Source organism: Monoraphidium neglectum, assembly GCF_000611645.1.
Source record: "Monoraphidium neglectum strain SAG 48.87 unplaced genomic scaffold scaffold00468, whole genome shotgun sequence".
Lineage (NCBI taxonomy): Eukaryota > Viridiplantae > Chlorophyta > Chlorophyceae > Sphaeropleales > Selenastraceae > Monoraphidium > Monoraphidium neglectum.
The window spans coordinates 9,009-26,714 of NW_014013160.1; the positions used below are offsets into that span (position 1 = coordinate 9,009).

Sequence of the window (17,706 nt, forward strand, 5' to 3'; positions counted from 1 at the left end):
CTCTCTCTCTCTCTCTCTCTCTCTCGCTCTCTCTCTCTCTCTCTCTCTCTCGTTCTCTCTCTCTCCCTGACAGAACACTGACATGCCCCAGTGCAGCACACACATCCCGACTCACCTTGTTGTATTCGATCTTTGGCAGCACGTATATGCTGCGGTAGTACACCGCAAACACGGCGCAGGTGGCTGCCACCACGGCGGCTCGCACCGTCCAGCGGCGCGGCGGCGGCATCTCGTCGATCGCCGTGAGCGCCTTGGATGCCTGGGGCGCCACGGAGGTGTGCAGCAAGCGCGAGAGCGTCAGTGTGGGCGATGGTGAGGGCAGCTAACTGCCGTCAGATCGGCTTCACCTTGCCCCGACAACCACCAACGACGCCTCCCAAGTCATGCTCCCGCCCTCGGCTCGTGGACAGCCACCCACATAGGGGTGCAGCATCGCGCAAGCCATGCCGTAAACCCAGATGAAGCGGTCCAGGGACGAACGGAAGTACCATTCTGGTGGAGAGAGTGGGGGAGGGTTTAGGGGAGGGGGAGGGCAGGACACAGAAGCGGGCCACGGGAGGGGGAAGGCAACCCCCAACAAACGCTGGGGAGTGGCAGCCAGGATGGTGGCCAAAGGCCCAGAACATTGATGCCACGGTGGGCTGCGACTGCAGCCCAGGGCACGGCTGGACCCGCCTCCAGAGTTGTTGGGCCCGCCCTCCCGCATGGCCACGCAATCGCGCCTGCTGATGCTGCCGATGCCCACCGTGCAGGCGGTCGTTGTCCGACTTGCGGGGGTCTGTGTAACCCATGAGGAAATCGAAGGGCGTCCAGAGGGCGTAGAACACCGACTTGATGTCCCAGAACACGAGCACGGTCACCAGGCAACCCAGGATCCTGAGCAGGAGCACGGACGGCGCGGACAAAGCAGATGGGTGAGCCAGAGCAGGCCCGCCAGCGCTGATCGGCAGAGGTGCAGCACAAATCAGGCCTGCGATGTTGAGTTGAATCACGAGGACTTAGCAGTCTGACGGTTTGCGATGCCGGCACCACGGCAGACGTACCCCACCCCTCCCTAGCCCGCTCTGGGACAGGACGGCTCACTTGGCCCAGAGCCAGGGGTGGCTCTTGTTGAGCTGTGGCGCCAGGGCGAGGGCCCCGTACACCATGATGGTGAACAGCGTGTGCATTGGGCAGATGTAGTACAGCATGTACTCGTTCTTTTATGGGGGGGGGGTGAAGTGGTTGCGCAGGGCATGCGAGTGGGGTTGCTGACACGCCTTGAGTACGGTGTGGATGATGGCTTGGAAGGTCCCCTGATATTGCTGCGTTGAGGTGCACGATGCTGGACGACAATGGAAACCCAGGGGCTGACGCCAGCTCTGCATGACACACAAGGAAGCCCCACCTGCAGCACCACGCATGTGAAGAACACCATGAAATTGAGGCGCCACATCATCTGGCAAAACCTGCAAGGAAATCGAAAAACACGTTCAGATGGGGCACAGGAGCACCCCACATGCACAGATCCATCCTTGCTGACATGATTTCAAGACAAAATGCTGGCGCTCTCCTCCTCGACCGCACCCAAGCCCACGACCCCCTGGTCGCTCCCTATGCAGCCCGCCATCCACCGCTACTGCTCACCGCCCGATGCCAAAGTCGCCCGTGCGGTAATAGTAGGAGAAGTTGCCAAATCCGGTCATCCACACGTACCCAGCGATGAAGATGCGGATGGCGTTATACGCCTCGCGTGCCTCAAAGTAGTGGTACAGTAGGAACAGCACCTTTGGGGGATAGGGCAGGCAGTGGGTGCGTGTCGCTGTGTGAATATGGCGTGTTGTCTGCGGCTGATAACAATATGGTGCAGGGCCAGGGCAGCCTCCGCAGCTAACTTTGGCGGTTGCAGTCACTGTCCCCATGGCTGGTGCGTGCTGCGCGCGTGCCGCACCTGCATCCACCCCTTCCACTCTTCCGTCTGAGGTCGGTTGAGCAGCAGCGTTGTGCGCACAGGCTGCAGGCTATACCCAAATGCCACGATGGTGAGTACCAGGAAGATGAACAGAAACACGTCGCGTTCGTAGTGCTGGGGGGGGGGGAGGGGAGGGTGGACAGGAGGCGGTGGTGCCATTAGGTCACCTGTCGAAAACAGAAGAAGGCGCAGGAGCATGCGCCTAGGAGGTCACATGCGCCTAGGAGTATGTGCCATGCGCAAGCGCACCACACCAAAATGTCTGTCAATATGAGGCAACAGCGTGTGGGGGGTGCTGCGAGCCTTGCAGGGCGTCATGCCGGCACCCAGCAAAGGCCACCCATGAGTGCGGCCCCCGGCCCCTACCAACCTTCTCTGACGCTGGCAGCAGGTCCGTGCGGTCGCACAGGAAGAACCACACCATGATGGTGCCAAACTCCACGCTGTCAAAATACGAGGGCAGGCATGCGACAGCAACCGCGTCAGTGCATGCGCGACACTGTACAACCCTGCTACCCGCTGCCGCTCTCCATTGTCGACAGCTAATGCTGCTCCCTCTGGGGCAGTGCAGGCCCGCACCAACAGTAGCGGGCAGCGACTCCACCTCAAGACTGCCGCGTGCACCCCTGGGCGCCGCTCAAACGCTTGCTGCAACCCAGGCGTGTGTCTGCCTCGTCTACTGCCACCCACATAGCCTGCAGCGTGTCCTTGGCGTCCAATAGCGCCTGCTGGTCCAATAACACACACCTGAGATTAACCAGAGGCAAAGAGGGTGCAGTTGAATGCACACCCCTCTGCAACTGGTGCGCTTTGTACGTAAACATTCACCACACCACGCCACGGCGCATGCCGAACTGGGCATGCGACCAATTTTGGCAGCCACATAAGTTCAAAGCCCTGCTGCGGCGTCCATTCATGTTCAGGGCTGTGTTGCAGCAACCAGGGCCAAAATTCTGGTTTCGCAAGTTGATGTCAAGCAACTGTGCGCTGCAAGCAACCGTCACAGGCTTTTGTCCAGCCCAGCCCTCCCCCTTCCTCACTTGATCAGGCCGCTGCTGGCCGCGTCCTGAAAGAAGCCCAGCTTCTGCGACGAATGCACCGCATGCTCAGGGGCGCTGTCGGACCCCCGGCCTTCCGGGCTCACGAGCGGCGTCGACTCGCCCCCTTTGCTCGCCGAGTCAAACTCGGGGAGCTGCACATCTGACAAGTGAGCCTTTGAGAGGGCTCGAGTCGTCCTGCTGAGGTTGTGGACGAGGGCGGAGCATCGGTAAGCTGTTAGGAGAGTGCATGTTGCCAGCTGCCTGCAGACAGCGATTGCGCACGTCTGCCTCGGCGCATTGGAGACTGCTGCTCTGGCGCTCCGCGCCTTTGACCACTGCTTCAACCACGCACCGCTTCTGGTGCAGCGCAAGGGAGTAGAAGTACAGTCCCAGAGCCCACAGGTAGGTCAGAAGAAATGAGACCTGTTGAGGAGCAGGGCCGACTCTGGTGAAACACGTCGTGTTGTAGTGCAGTGCGCGCTGAGCGGAGTGCGGCGCCGAGTGCGGTCTGCCATGCGAGTGCGCAGCGGGTGAACGGCCCTGGTGTCCGGCATATTTTAATTCTAACAGTCTAACAAAACCGTAGACGACTCCAAGGGGGCAAGAAAGCAGCGCTGTGCCGTTGCGAGCTTCGTTCCAGCCACCCTGAAGCCCGCGGCCCCAGAGCGATATCATTTGTACTGGTGCATGCAATATGTATCACTCAACCAGCGTACCTGTCCGACGCTGACGATCATTGGCCCCTGTCGGTCTGCTTGTGCAGCAGCAGCAACCCCGCCTTCCCCCGCCATGCCTGCAAGGTCGCCCTTGCTGTGATGCTGCCGGAAGATACTGCCTGCAAATATCTCCGAACGCTGTGCAAACGTGAAAATCAGGGCCCTGGTCTACTGTACGGTGCTCGGTTCTTACTTTCTTCGCGAGTGTTGAGTTGCGGCAGCCACCGCGTCTATGATACCGTACCAATGTAACACGCAAAGTAGACACAGGACGTCAGACGTCCTCGAAGACCTATGATACCGTTGGCTCCTTCCGATCAAGCACAGCGGGTCGGTGCACACCCCGGTGCCTTTTTGGCCGGCACTGTCATCAAGCCCTACTTCCAGTCAAAATATGGTTGGCGAGGGACCTGCCAGCGGAATGAGTACAGAGCGGGGCGCCGATAGCATAGACAGCGCGGACGACATTAGCAGCACTGCGACGCCCGCGCTGCCGGAGAATGTGAGCATGCAATGAGCATGGACCTTCATATGCTGCGAAAAGGCTGTTTCCTATCCGCTGCATTCAATTGCAGCTATGGCTGCTTGTAGTCGCGTCGCCATGCCTTGGTCCAACGATCAAAACAGCTGGAGCAAGCTTGATGGCTGGGACGAGTTGCGCACACGCAACATGCCGTTACGGCGCGCATTCCAATGTCACACATGCATATGTTCAGGTTTTGGCATCCATCGTGCTATTAGACGTCGGGGGCCTGGCGGTGAGTCTGCAGCAGTGCCCTGAGCATCCAGCCTCTCCATGTGGGGCATCACGGCCGCCCCTTGCGATGCAGCCGCCATTTGCAACACAGCCCTGCACCCCTTGCAACATGGCCGGTCCTCCTCATTTGCTGTGAACCCTTTCCATCCGGACCTCCATGTACCACCTTAACGCCCGGCTTGTGTCCGCCCAATCTTGCGCGTGCTTGCTTGAAGGCCCACGTGCGCCCTGTGTGCCGCGATTGGCGGGCGGCATTCGACTCTGTGGTGACTCGTGTCACATGCATTGCCCCTGACAGTCCCTGCAACGGCTGCGACAACAAGAATTGCGACGGCTGCCAGGATGGCAGGCGCCTGCTGCCGCTGTTGTTTGAGCGCCTGGCGTATTGCGAAGTCAGGGCAGCACCCGGCAATGCAGCTGTGCGGCGCGTAGTGGCGGCGCTGGACGCAGCGGCACGCGGGGGCGACCGAACCAGCCACCTGAGCGCCCTGCGCATTGCGGACAGTGGGGGCGTGACTGAGCTGCCTGCGGTTGTGGGGCAGCTGACGGGCCTGCGGCGGCTGTACATCAACTGGACAGCAGCGGCTTCGCTGCCAACCAGCCTGGGGCGGCTCACTAACCTAGAGGTGAGCTGGACCAGGGGGGGGGGTGCGACTGCGTTGCTCCTTCCTGTTGAGATTGCACGCCAAAGGCTCGGCTTTAAGCACAGGATCTGCATGGCCCGTGGCTCTGAGGATTCAAGTGTGGCAGCAGGTATTGCCTTGGCCGGTAGCTGCACGAGCAAAGCCTTTGCGCTGCTCCCCTGCCCTCAACAACCTCTCTGTGAGCTCCCAACATCAATTCAAATCATACAATGAATTTGAGCCCAGACGCTTGATGTGATGTACAATCGGCTGGAGCAGCTTCCCGCCTCGCTGTCGTCCCTGCTGCGCCTCCAGTCCCTGCTGGCGGGCCACAACCTTCTGACGGAGCTGCCGCCCCTGCCGGACAGCCTGTCGCGCATCGATGTGTCCTACAACCGCCTGAAGGGCCTGGACGCCCACCACCTTCTGCGCCTCACATTCCTGACCAGCCTGTGCGTGGCACGTGCGTTCAGCCACCCGCCGCGAAGCGAGGGCGGGCCTGTTGTCGGGGCCCTCGCGCGCGTCGCGGCGATGCGCGGCGGCGGGGTGGTGCTGCGGTGCGACCGAGATGTCGCTGAGCTGGTGAGGACTCGCGCGCGGCTAATTGGCGGCACGACGACGTGGTTGAGAGTCATCGCTGAGTCGTGAATAAGCTGTGGCAGTGAGAAAGTGCGTCACGGTGGTCGGCAGGTGCGTCACAGTGGTCTCGTGTGCGATGTTCACGACGCCAGTCTCGCACATCATTTAGCCAGCTTGCACCCAGGTTTAAACGCTTATCAGCCAGGAGGGGGTTGTACTGCGGGGTTCGCACAGCAGGCGCTGGAGGGCTGTATGGTATGATGCCGTGTGTGTATCGGAAGTAACAGATCTGACAGCACCCAGCACGCGCAGGGCCACACACGGATGAGAAGGGTGCGGTTTAATCAGCAGGGGTTGACAGCAAAGGGTGGGTCGCTGTGTGAAGTGATGAGACGTGCAGATGTGCTGCTGTATTGACATGCGGCGCTGAGCTCAACTTATGAGTCTCCTACAACCACACCGGTGCCAGGCGGGCGCGTTCCCGCCCTGCATCCCGCTCGTCCCGGCTGACCACACAAACATGTACCGTAGTGGTTATCAGTACGCTGTTCATGCAACGGTCGTCTCAATGAGTGGGCGTAATTGACACGACCGGTACAGCCCGCGAGCAGACGTTCCGGACAGGATCTAGTGATCTGAGGTTGTAGCTTACCATGAGGCCAGATTACGGGATCACAATGACTCGTAGCATGTCATTTTGCGGCCTGCAGCGGCGGGGGCCGCAGGCGTGCAAGCTCCCGCACCTGGCGATCGCGTTCCGTCAACGCAGCGTGCAATGCAGCGCTCGTTCTGGCAAGAAAAAGATCCTAAATACTCCGACCAGTATCCAGGAGACGAGCATAGCGGACGTGGAGCGCGAGGTCGCGGCGGCAGCTGCGGCTGCATCAGCGGCAAATGACCAGCAGCAGCAAGAACAGCAGCAGCAACAGCAAGAACAGCACGCCTTGAAGCAGCTGCAGCAGCAGCAGCAGCCCCACCACCAGCAGCAGCCGGATGCCCCCATCGCGGAGGCCACCGCCCAGGCTGGCCAGCAGCTCCAGCAGAACACTGCTGCCAATCTTCGCAGCTCAGCGGCGACAGCGCGGCAACAGCAGCAGCAGGCCCTTGGACGGGACTCCGGCTCCGCCGCGCCGCCGCCCTTGATAGGCACGCCTGTCTTCATGGGCGTCCTTCTTGCCACCGCCGCGGCCCTGCTGCTAGCTTACCGTCGCACGATATCTGGCACCGCGCAAACAGCGCTCGCCGCCGGCGCCTCCGCCGCCGGCGACGCCGCCAGCGCCAAGCGGCTGCAGCGCGAGGCCGCGGCGCGGCTCAATGTGTTGTCCTCCGTCCTCCAGAACTCGCCCTCGGCCGACCTGTCGGCCAAGAACCTGGGTGACGAGGGCGCCGCGTACGTGGTGGAGGCGCTGGCCTTCAACACGACATGCGTGGCCGCCAACCTCGCCAACAACGGCATCGGCCGTGTGGGCATCGCGCAGCTCTGCGAGGTGCTGCCCACCTGCCGCCTAGAGACGCTGGTGCTGGCGACCAACAGCGTCGGCGACGACGGCGCGGAGCTGCTGGGGGCCAAGCTGAGCGGCAACGCGTCCCTTCAGGCGCTGGACCTGGGCAGCAACGGGATCGGGGACGCAGGGGCGGCAGCCTTGGGGGAGGGGCTCAAGCTCAACACCACCCTCTTGAAGCTGGATCTCAGGTGCGTCGCATGGGGCGGGAGCCGCTCATGGTATGGGGAGCGCGCAGCGAGCACAGAGTTTGCCCACCATCCGCTGGCCGGCCGCAGACACTCACATTGGGCCGGGGCGGGGGGTTGGTTAGTCCCGCAGCACAGCGCTCGACAGGTATGTCCCCACCCCACACCCCAAACCGCCACTTGCGAACCCCGCCTCAAACCCCCATCCCTCTCTGCGCGGGCATGTGCTTGCACATACCCATGCGCGTGCGCGCTCATGAGAGGCGCCACCCTGCCGGCCTTCCTCCCAAACCCTCTTCAGTGGTAACGCCGTCGACGTGAAGGGCGCAGAGGCCCTGGCTGACATGCTGGCAGTCAACCAGACCCTCACGCGGCTGGCCCTGAATGACAATTACATCGGGACAGACGGCGCCAAGGCGCTGGCGGCGGCGCTCATGGGCAACAGCAGCATCAGGGAGCTGCAGCTGCGAGGCAACGAGCTGGGCGACGCGGGGGTGCAGGCCATTGCAGAGGCACTCATGGTAGGGCACTGGGTGCGCGTGAGGCATCATCATTGCCTGCATGTGTTGTTGTTTGTTCGTTTAGTCATTCGTATGCGCTTGTGTGCTTGGGTGTGTGTGTATGTGACATGTGTGTACGTGTGCGTGTGTGTGTTTGGGGGCGCGTGTACTTGTGAATGTGCGTATCGTGTGCGCGCACACGACACTCACACAAGGATACGTGGTAAGGCCTGTTTTGATGGTGAGGACACATTATACGGCCTTTCCTGCCCGCTACCCAGCTCGCCGGGTTGGAATTCCGCTTGAATGGTGGCACGCAACAGCCGACCATGAACCCGGAACCGCACTCATGATCCCAGCCCACCCGTCACCCTCTCCCACCCCTGCGGCACACGGCCAGGCGCGCGAGGCCCCCATTGAGGTGCTGGACCTGGGCAACAACAGCCTCACCTCTGAGAGCTCAGACGTGCTGGCGCGGCTGCTGTTCAACAAGCCCAACCTGAGGGATGTCAACCTGTACATGAACGAGCTCGGGAACGACGGCGCCGCGCGGCTCGCCCCAGCGCTGGCGGCCTGCAAGTGAGGCCAGGGGGGTGGGTAGCGCGCCTTGTGGCGGTGCATCGTGTTGATTGGCCGGATTTGGGGCGTTTTGTGGCCGCATTTGCAGCCGGCCCTGTGCAACCCCTGCAGCGCATGCTTTTCCTGGCGGCCATTGCATGCTTTGCACAGCGCAAGGCGTGTGTAGAGAGGCCTGCACGAGGAGTGTTGCAATGCCCACCAAGCGCAGCTTCCCGGCCTGACTCCCTGGCATGAAGCGCTCTCCGTGTGAGCACTCACGCGCACGCACGTGCGTGTGCATACACACACACTCACATAAGGTCAGACATACAGACACACAGACACACAGACACACACACACACGCACACCAACAACACGCACACACTCCTGCAAACACCTCCAGGGAGCTGTCCACCCTGGACCTAGGCGGCAACGACATCGGCCCCGAGGGTGCTGCCGCCCTGGGCTCTGCCCTTGGCGGCCACCCAGTCCTGAAGAGCGTGGAGCTGGGCTACAACCCCCTTGGGCCAGAGGGGGCCGAGACCATTGCCAACACGTTCAAGTTCAACACCAAGGTGAATTCCTGTTGCGGGCTGGTAGCCTGAGGCTGGGCTTTGAGCCAGTTGCCGGTTGTCCATTGGGGCAGACTGTTGCAGGTGCCGCATGTGCTGATGCTGTCGCTTGGTTTTTAGAGACATGTCAGCTGGCAATCATGTTCGTGCACGCGTGCACGCACGCGCGCGCGCGCGTACACACACACACACACACACACACACACACACACACACGCGCGCGCGCGCGCGCGCGCGCGTGCACGCGCACGCGCTGGCACCCGCTGAACCCCAGGTTGAGACGCTGAAGCTGGGTTGGTGCAAGATCGGCGGAGGCCCCGGGGCCAGGGCCCTGGCGGACCTCATCATGTACAACACAACACTGGCGCAGGTGGGCGCAGCGGCGCAGCACCACTCCACAGGAGGCCACCCCCCCCGGGTGTCCTAGGTGCAGCTCGACGGCCAGGCGCGTGCCGTGCTCAGCTGCCCTGCCTGGCTGGCAGGCCGCCTCACCCTCTCCTGGCCCCTCATTCTGCCCGTCCTGCAAACCGCCGCAGCTGGACCTGCGTGGCAATGCTCTGGGCAACGACGGGGCCATCCTCATCGGCCGCGGGCTGCGCGCCCACGAGAACAAGCGGCTGGCTGAGCTGGACCTGGGGTACAACGAGATCAAGGACGACGGGGCCTGCGCGCTGGCACAGGTTGGGAGGGGGGTTGATCGTGTCGGGTGTGTAGCGCGGGGTCGTTTGGCATCTGAGCGAAGGGCCGGGATGGGGCCTTCAGCTGGGCACATGAAAGGGACTGCTAGCCACCTGCAGATGGGCGCAGGCCACTGGACACCATGCTCCTTTCCGACATGTGGCCTCGGCCCGCAATCTACAACCCTGGAACCTGCCATCCCCCTCGGCCCAGGCGCTCAAGGCCAACGCGGAGGGCGCTGTCAAGGAGCTGCGGCTCAACGCCAACTACATCACTCGATTCGGCCAGGTGGCGCTGAGTGAGGCGGTGGACATGGTGTATGAGATGGCTGGGGGCCGCACCACCACTGTCAGCTTCTGATTTCTGGTGGCCGGACGAGCAAAAGTACAATGTATGGCCCATTCTGCCATCCTGCGTACGCATGTCTCAACCCGCAGTCGTGCGTTTGCAGTGGGATATCTTCATCATGAGTGTGATGCTTGTTTGTCTATGAAAGACAAACAGGTGTACGAACTATACAAATAATCCTGTATGTGTACAGTCGTAAACATATGGGGCCCTGAATGCACTCAAGTACAGCACCCAAACTCTCTTTGAAATGCAAAAGGTGCAGCGCTGCCATGTCATTTTCCGGCTGAAAAAGTTGTAGACCCAGCTCCCTGGATCTTGGCTATGGCAGAAAATTTATATAGCAGGTTGGAGGAGGGCCCCTGGCAGCATGTGAGCGGCAGCAGCATATAAGCTCGGGCGATGCTGACGGCGGCTACTGCTTCAAGCGCACGTTGTGCTTGCCCTGATTTCTATCTTGAGCGTTCGGCTACATATTTGCATATTGAAAATCAAGCTCTGTATGTAGAACGACGAACGCGCTGCCCGTCTAAGGTCTTACATCCTGGCGGCGGCTGCTAGTGCACGGCCTGGCGGCTGCTGGCGCTGCGCTGCCACGGCGCACCGCCCAGCACCACCATTATGATGTTTCGCAATAACAATTTTTCTTCATGAGACATTTCGTTCGCGTACCTCATAGTCTCGTACCTATCTGACTTGAAACACGGCACTGCCAACCGTGACAACGGCGCAAGTCCCCGGTCGTATCAATCCCAGCCATGCCTGAAAACGTGAACTCACTCTCTTGTTTTGCGTGTTGCTGACGGTGCCACCCGCCCCTGGTCAACTTGGCGCATCGGCCGTCCACTACGCGCACACACCGTCGTCCATGTCCAACGCTTGGTGCAACTGGACCTGTCCATAGAGACTGCATGCTATGTGAGGCTGTGATGCATCGGCCCCTTATCATGCCCGTCACAAATACTTGGTTTTACGGCTCAGGCGGGTGCAGCGCAAGCACAGATATGATTCGGCACCGCCAGGTTGCGTCGAGCATCGACAGCTCCCCCGTGGCCGTGCGTGCCGCCTTGACCACACAGCAAATTATAAGTGGGTGCAGCGCAACATACTCCAGGAGCGTTACGCAGAAGAAGGCAACAAAGCTGCACTACTCCGTGGCTTTTTCAATGCAGCATTGTTGACCAGGCAAGGACCTGCTGATGGGGCAGGCGATTCCGGCAGCCTCAAGCGTATAAATGTGGAGGGGCCTCGCAACATGCGGCGCACATCAACATCCCGGTCTGGTTGCATGCCACCTAAGCTCAGCACATGAATCCTTGCACACTGCGCATGGTCTTGGCACCACCAGACGGTTGAGGTCATGTTGCTCCCTTGAATATCCCAGTCACGCCCATTCACAAAGGGCCCTGGTGCTGTCGCACGCATGTGCATCTCGCATCATGTGTCCTGAGGGCGCGCAGTATCATGGGTCTGCACACGGCTTACAGTCCACTTCGTGGCAAGTGAGGTGACTTGTGAGCGCCGTGGGCCCGTCAAGTGCTTGTTTGAACCTTGGGGCGGCTGGTGCTGCTACAGCTACCAGCCTGCCCGTGTAGAAGTTGCTTCAAAACCTACCATACGCATGGAATTGTGTGTGCTGCCCCTGCTCGTGTGAAAGGTGAAGATGTGAGATACTGCCCCTCACAGGATAGAGCCCCACACACCGGTGTATGTGCCTACCAAGGGGCGGCCAATGAAAACGGCTGCAAACAGCCTCGTCACATCATGCACAGAAGCAACTGCCCAGCCATGCAGGGTCCTGGCATCGGAGCCATGGTCTGCGACAGGTGAGTGCACGAGTGAGGAGGGCTGGCCAGCGGTGACGGGCGGCCATATGATACCTGCTGCCCATTCGCGCCTTGATGTGGTACGCAGCCCTTTAAATTCTCTCGTCGTTCCTTCTGTCACGCGCAGTGTAGCGTTTTGCCGATTGGCGTGTCAGAGGCACCAGTGTGGCATCAGGGGAAGCATCCCGCCCTCTCTCGCCAGCTTTGGCCATCAAGGTCCATGGAACACTTGTTATCAAAGTCCTGACGTGACAGAGGCGCTGCCGCAAAAAGCTTCGCGGGCCATGGGGGGGAATATGGAGAATTCTGGGAAGCGATTCAAGGGCTCCGGCCTAGCTCCGCCATTCGATAAGGGAGGTGACGGCACAGATAAGCAGCGGCGTCCCCGCAGCAGCTGGGCCCTCCGCGGTGAGCACCGTGCAGTGCAGTGTGCGCTTCGCTGCTCGTGCTGCTGTCTCTGCTTGTGCGTCCCTCTCGCGCTTCGGCCGCTCGTGTGCGCGCCCGTGCCGCACATCGCACCCCGACCACACAAGCATGCATTTGCCCCACGTCCGCGTCCCGCAGCCCTGGTTGCCCTTGTGTTGTTGGTGCTGCTGTTGGTTGCGTACCAAGCCGCGGACCGGCGCCGCCTGTCGGCCCTCGTGCACTGGGTGGACTCCCACCGCACGAAAGGCGCCGTGGCCCTGATCGCGATCCAGATCACCTTCACCAGTGAGCAGCGACGGCGCGGGGGCGCGCTCCCAGGGGGAGCCGGGGTGGGCGACGACGCGCCCTGCGGGCGCAGCGGACGGCCTGATATGTGACGCTTGCTCCAGGTGACCACGATGTGGGCCCCGCGCGCAGTGTCCGCCTTGGTGCCTTGTTACGCAGACTCACACACACGATACTCCTCACTCGCGCTGCCCCTTACGCTCAGTCTGCCTGATCCCTACGGGAGTGCTGGCCGTGGCCGCGGGCGCGCTCTTTGGCTTTGGGCGCGGCATGATGCTGGTGTGGTCGGCCTGCGTCGTGGGGGAGACCCTGGCCTTCGCCCTGGGCCGCCACCTGTTCCGCGCCTACATAGAGCGCGTCTCAGCGGCCTGGCCCACCTGGGTGGCGATGGAGGCAGCGGTGAGCCTCACCGCCCCTTGAGTGGGCGTGTGTGGGCTGCAGCGGCTGCTTAGGAGGAGCATTGGCCCCCGTGTCCAGCGAGGCGCCCTGTTTGGTTACGCGCCGTCCGCTGCGCGGCCGCGCTCCATGCAGCTGCCTTCTTCCTGCGGCCAGTTGTTGGCTGCCGCGTGAGCGTGGGCTGCAGCTCATCATCACGCGATTTGCTGCTCGCCTCATGCCCCCGAACCCTTCACACCTCCGCCCACCCGACCCCTTTGCACGCACGTCGCCCTCAACCTCCCCCCCGCAAAACCCCAGCTGCGCGAGGACGGGTGGAAGCTGGTGCTGCTGCTGCGCTGCTGCCCCGCGTCGCCCTTCACGCTGCTCAACTACGCCCTGGGCTCCACCAGCCTGCCCTTCTCCCACTTCTTCTGGCCCTCGGTGTTTGGCATCGCCCCCGGGATTGCGCTCTACGTGTGGGGCGGCAACCTGCTCAAGGACCTGTCGGACGTGGCCAACGCAGAGGGCGCCATCGCCAGCGCCACGCCGCCGCAGGGTAAGGGCCACGCACCTGCAAGGGCATGGCGCGTTGGGCAAGGGTGGAGTACGGTTGAAGGAGCAAGCTGAGCTGCGCTTGGGAGCCTGGAGGCCCCAGTGGCTGCCAAGGTTGCGGCTTGAATGCCAAGCGCCCGCCACAAGGCGGCGCCGCCTTCGTGTCTGACGCCGCCCTCGCACTGCGGCTGCATGCCCCCTCTGCCTTCCTGCCCGCGCGCTCACGCTGCAGCGCGCATCGCGTTTGCGGTGATATCTGGCCTGACGGCGGTGCTGGTGCTGGTGGGGTCGGCGGTCTACACGAAGCGCGCGCTGACAAAGCGGCTGGCGCGGGTGGAGGGCGGCGGCGTGGACGGCGATGCAGAGCTGGTGCGGGCGCTGAGGCTGGGGTTCGCGGTGGCGGGGGGTGCCAGGGTCACGGGTGGTTGGTGGCCACGGAGCCGGACGTGGCTGCGCCGCGCCGCTGCCATGTAGCATCATGTACGGCTCACATGGTTGGTTCTGAAGGGCAATGGGGACGCAGCCGCACCAGGTTTGGCACTCTCATCTGATTCAACTGACTCCTGCCCCTGCCGCCGCCTGCCTCAGGGCCGCCAGGGCAGCGACGACTGCCGCAAGCCGCTGCTGTGCGCGGCCGATGCGCGGCCGGGCATGGCACAGCGCGGCCCGGGCGCGGGCCGCGTGCGGTATGTGGCGACACCCCCGCCCCAGGTGCCGGCGCCGGCGACCCCGCCGCAGCAGGCGTCCCAGCAGCAGCAGCAACCGGAGCAGCTGTTGCAGCAGCTCTCGCAGCAACAGCAGCAGCTCGCGCAGCAGCTGTCGCAACAGCAGCAGCTCGCGCAGCAGCATCTGCAACAGCAGGTGCACATGTCAATGCAGCAGCGCAACCATTCGGCGCCGGCCACGATGCATCAGCGGCCCGCTTCGCAGCCGCACGTGCCAAGTTTGATCAGCAGCATTGTGTGACCTGGGGGGTGACTATTTGCAAATTCCTTGACTGCAGTCCTCGCTTTACCTCCTCAGCTATTCCATCACCTCAGCATAACAACTGCTAGCCCAAAATGATCAGCGCATTGGCCTGTGTATGCATCATGGAAGATGCTGTATTGACCCGTTCTGGTGTAAGTAACCGTTTGTTGCAGTAAGTGCGATGGCACATCCCAGGCTGGTGAGCATGGTGGAGGGCCACCCCAGCAGGACAATTATTTGCGGGTTTGCTGCTGGCCCTGGACTCCGTCAGCAAGACGGGGCTGCCCCGGCTAGCGTGAAAGGCTGGACCGGCATGACGCCCTCCGATCCACAAGCTGAGGAAGCTGCGATGCAGCTGTCCACAAGCCAGCCGATCATATGCCCGCCTTTCCAGCACACGGCTCGAATTACAAGCCTTCCGCTGCATCAGACGCACGGGCAATTGCCCCAGCACTAACGACCTGCAATGCAAGCGTGCGCGGCCAGGTAAGGCCGTTGCATAAAACCGCTGCTTGGGCGGAGGCAACCGCAGTGAATGACCTCAAACCGGGCCTAAAACAGCGTAAAGGAGGCGCGCATTGGCGACGCATCGACGCTAGCCCGCAACGCGCAATGTGAAGTGCTGGTATACAGGTGTTGAATGGATGGCACGTGTCATGGCCAAGTGGGCACATGGCTGGTGGCAGGTGCAGCTCAGGCAGCCGCAGCAGGGCGCAGCGCAGGGGTCCGCACGCATTGCAGCACTTTGGCCGCTCCACCGATTCAAAGATAGGGACCTGCCAGGGCAAGGAGAGGCCCGCACCCAAAGCGCCCACAAAGCGGGTATGCAGGCCGTCAGGTGGAGGAGCAATGCCAGCCAGACGTGAACGTTGGGTTTCGGCGGCACGTGCAGGGCGTCGCCGCTGCTGGCCGCCAGGCGGCCCTCGCGTCACAGGCGTAGCAGCCCCGAGTTTCGACAGGCCCTGGGCGATTGGCGGGTGCGCGCAGGCAGCAGCTACACGTACGCGTTGTTGTGTTTGTGTTGTACACGGCGCTCGCTCCAGCCTTGGGGCGCTGGTCCCTCGGGCAGGCGGCCAGCAGGCCTGTGGTGCAGGTTTGTGTGCGCCTAGGCCGGTGGAATGGCGTAATGCCGGCCAGCGCGCTCTCACCCGCCACGATGTTGACCCTTCCCTCCCCACACCCTGCAACAAATGAGGTGCGGGGAGCGGGTGGCACCACGAGTGCCACCCCAGATTCTCCAACCAGCGCCACCCCGATCCCACAAGCAAGGACAATGGTTAAGTTGGGGGATCAGGGGTGGCGGTGCCGTGCCGCTGGGCGGGCCCGATGCAGCCAGGGCGCCCCACGGGGCCACGGACACTCATGCCTTCGCTCGCTCTTCTCAACGCGTGGTGTGCCCCAAAGATTGGACCGCCCCCAAGCCCACAATCAGGGAGTCTCTTTCCGTTCTAGGGCGGTGTGGAGGAACCTGCAGCGCAGCTGCCGCCCTACGCGCGTGCAGGCACGGCTCAAATTGGGCCGCTTGGACACGCACAAACACCAAATACAAGGATGATGCTTCTTCGCTCGCTAAGGGAAGGATAGGGGTGATGGTACAGCGGGGAGGGCGGGTGCGGGGCGCGAGGGGCGCCCCGCCTGCTCCGCATCAACCACGCCTGCTCTTTCGCAATCACGCGCACGCCAATCAGTTCAGGACACGAATCAAGCTGCATGCAACGGCGTCTACAACTGACTGGGTGGTCCGCGCGTGCGGACGCGCGCCTTGCTCGGCCATCGTATGATGCGCAGCCAACTCAGGGCTGCGGTTTGGCACCCTTGACTGTGGTGCGCACACGCTCCGCAAACGCCCTGACGCCGGAGCGGCGCCGCGGCTGCTCGCGTCCGCGCTCCGCCGCGACCGGCACGGTCGCGACCACCTGCGCTTGCGCGCCGCCGGCGCGGCCGGCCTCGCCGGCGCCGGCGCCAGGTGGCGAGGTGGACGTCGGACTGTCGTCCTTGTAGAGCACGTAGTGCTGCAGGACAAAGATGACATCATACCTGGGTTGAGGGGGCGCGAGAATGGGTGTGTGCGGGTGGGTGAGGGGCAGGCGTGCCCAGGGCCAGGCAAAGGCCAGGCGGCTTCCCTTGGGCGACGCAGCACGCACCCCTCCGACAACGCCAGCGGCGTTGCCGCGCCGCGCCGCGCAACCGCCCTGCTCGGCCGCCCCTGGTGCGTCCTGCCCGTTTGTGCGCGGAGCGAAGCGGAGCGGTCCGCCGTGGGCCTCACCCTATGCTGAGGGCCGCGATCCAGAGCTTTGCGGGGTTTCCCGCAATGACCGACATGTCGTGGCGCGCCGCCGCGTCAAACAGCACCTGGCCAAAGCTGAGGGAGCCGCCCGCCAGGTCCAGCAGCACGTTGGTGAGGCTCCAGCCCCCGGTGGAGCGGCGCTGGTGGTTGTGCAGCACCTGGGGCGTGTCTGGGGGCAGAGGGGTGACACGGGCCGGGGGGGCGCAGGCGCCGGGGCGGGCTGTGGGTGCAGCCGTGAATGTGGGCGCGAGCGGCAAGACAGCGGCTCGGCAGCGCTTGGGCCGCGGGCGCGCTGGTGCGAATTGGGGAAATCGAGATTGCCGGACGGTGACGGCAGCGCTCCAACTGCCTCGCCCCTCTTCCCCTCAAAGGCCAGCCGCGCGGGCGCACTCACACTTGACCATGGTGCAGCAGACCTTGATGCTGCCCAGCAGCAGCAGCAGCGGCATCCACGACGCGCAGTCGTACACGTCGCACGTCGCGCCGATCTGGGCCACGGCCCCGCAGCACGCCAGCGCCGCGGCGCCGCAAGCCGCGGCCGCGAGGGGGCTGAGGCCGCTGTCCTCCGGGCGGCGCATGGTGACGTACTGCCAGGACACCAGCAGCGTGGCCAGCACCGCGTGGCCCGCAAATGCAAAGTCGGCGGCGCTCACGTCGGGGGCGGCGCCGCCGTGCAGCGCCGCGTACGACGAGCGCACGTCGTCGCTGGGGGTCGGTGACATTGGAGGGGGTGCAGGGGGGCGAGCTGTCAGAACAACGGCACGACGCCCTCCAGACCTCGGGCAAGACTATTGAACGAGTGCGCAAGAGGCTGCCGGCGCTGTGTCCCGCGGCCGGCCGGACTGGCGGCTGCGAGAGCGCCATCCAACACTCCGCGCACTCGGCCGCCGCACAGCCCCGTCGACCCTCCCCATGCCAGGCCTCGCCTGCCTGCTTCGGGCACCACCCCTACTCACGCACCTCCCACCAC

At 63.1% G+C, this 17,706-nt stretch overlaps 4 protein-coding genes across 4 annotated transcripts in view; 2 read left to right on the forward strand and 2 right to left on the reverse strand.

The window, feature by feature from the left end:
- MNEG_3646 (CAS1 domain-containing protein 1 Flags:Precursor) overlaps positions 1 to 3,782 on the reverse strand; it is a gene marked incomplete at both ends in the record, with an annotated part of 5,565 nt that extends 1,783 nt beyond the window's left edge. The window contains 12 exons of the mRNA XM_014047876.1: positions 116 to 259; positions 419 to 492; positions 746 to 876; positions 1,084 to 1,199; positions 1,388 to 1,448; positions 1,627 to 1,766; positions 1,931 to 2,065; positions 2,322 to 2,394; positions 2,642 to 2,698; positions 2,992 to 3,186; positions 3,344 to 3,414; positions 3,708 to 3,782. Coding sequence (XP_013903330.1) covers positions 116 to 259; positions 419 to 492; positions 746 to 876; positions 1,084 to 1,199; positions 1,388 to 1,448; positions 1,627 to 1,766; positions 1,931 to 2,065; positions 2,322 to 2,394; positions 2,642 to 2,698; positions 2,992 to 3,186; positions 3,344 to 3,414; positions 3,708 to 3,782 — 1,272 coding nt within the window. The remainder of the gene's footprint in view (positions 1 to 115; positions 260 to 418; positions 493 to 745; positions 877 to 1,083; positions 1,200 to 1,387; positions 1,449 to 1,626; positions 1,767 to 1,930; positions 2,066 to 2,321; positions 2,395 to 2,641; positions 2,699 to 2,991; positions 3,187 to 3,343; positions 3,415 to 3,707) is intronic.
- A 1,563-nt stretch (positions 3,783 to 5,345) lies between these two features.
- On the forward strand, positions 5,346 to 10,025 carry MNEG_3647 (Protein NLRC3; the record flags this gene model as incomplete). The annotated part of the gene is made up of 8 exons (XM_014047877.1): positions 5,346 to 5,550; positions 6,903 to 7,359; positions 7,658 to 7,877; positions 8,257 to 8,435; positions 8,819 to 8,990; positions 9,262 to 9,357; positions 9,524 to 9,667; positions 9,879 to 10,025. The coding sequence occupies 8 exons, from the start codon at positions 5,346 to 5,348 to the stop codon at positions 10,023 to 10,025; spliced, it is 1,620 nt and encodes a 539-aa protein (XP_013903331.1).
- A 2,110-nt stretch (positions 10,026 to 12,135) lies between these two features.
- MNEG_3648 (TVP38/TMEM64 family membrane protein) lies at positions 12,136 to 14,446 on the forward strand (the record flags this gene model as incomplete). The annotated part of the gene is made up of 6 exons (XM_014047878.1): positions 12,136 to 12,247; positions 12,404 to 12,550; positions 12,756 to 12,949; positions 13,247 to 13,484; positions 13,713 to 13,849; positions 14,069 to 14,446. The coding sequence occupies 6 exons, from the start codon at positions 12,136 to 12,138 to the stop codon at positions 14,444 to 14,446; spliced, it is 1,206 nt and encodes a 401-aa protein (XP_013903332.1).
- A 1,796-nt stretch (positions 14,447 to 16,242) lies between these two features.
- Positions 16,243 to 17,458, reverse strand: MNEG_3649 (putative Cystinosin like protein; the record flags this gene model as incomplete). The annotated part of the gene is made up of 3 exons (XM_014047879.1): positions 16,243 to 16,486; positions 16,716 to 16,905; positions 17,131 to 17,458. 3 exons carry the CDS (start codon positions 17,456 to 17,458, stop codon positions 16,243 to 16,245), a joined length of 762 nt encoding a protein of 253 aa, XP_013903333.1.
- Positions 17,459 to 17,706: the final 248 nt, after the last annotated feature.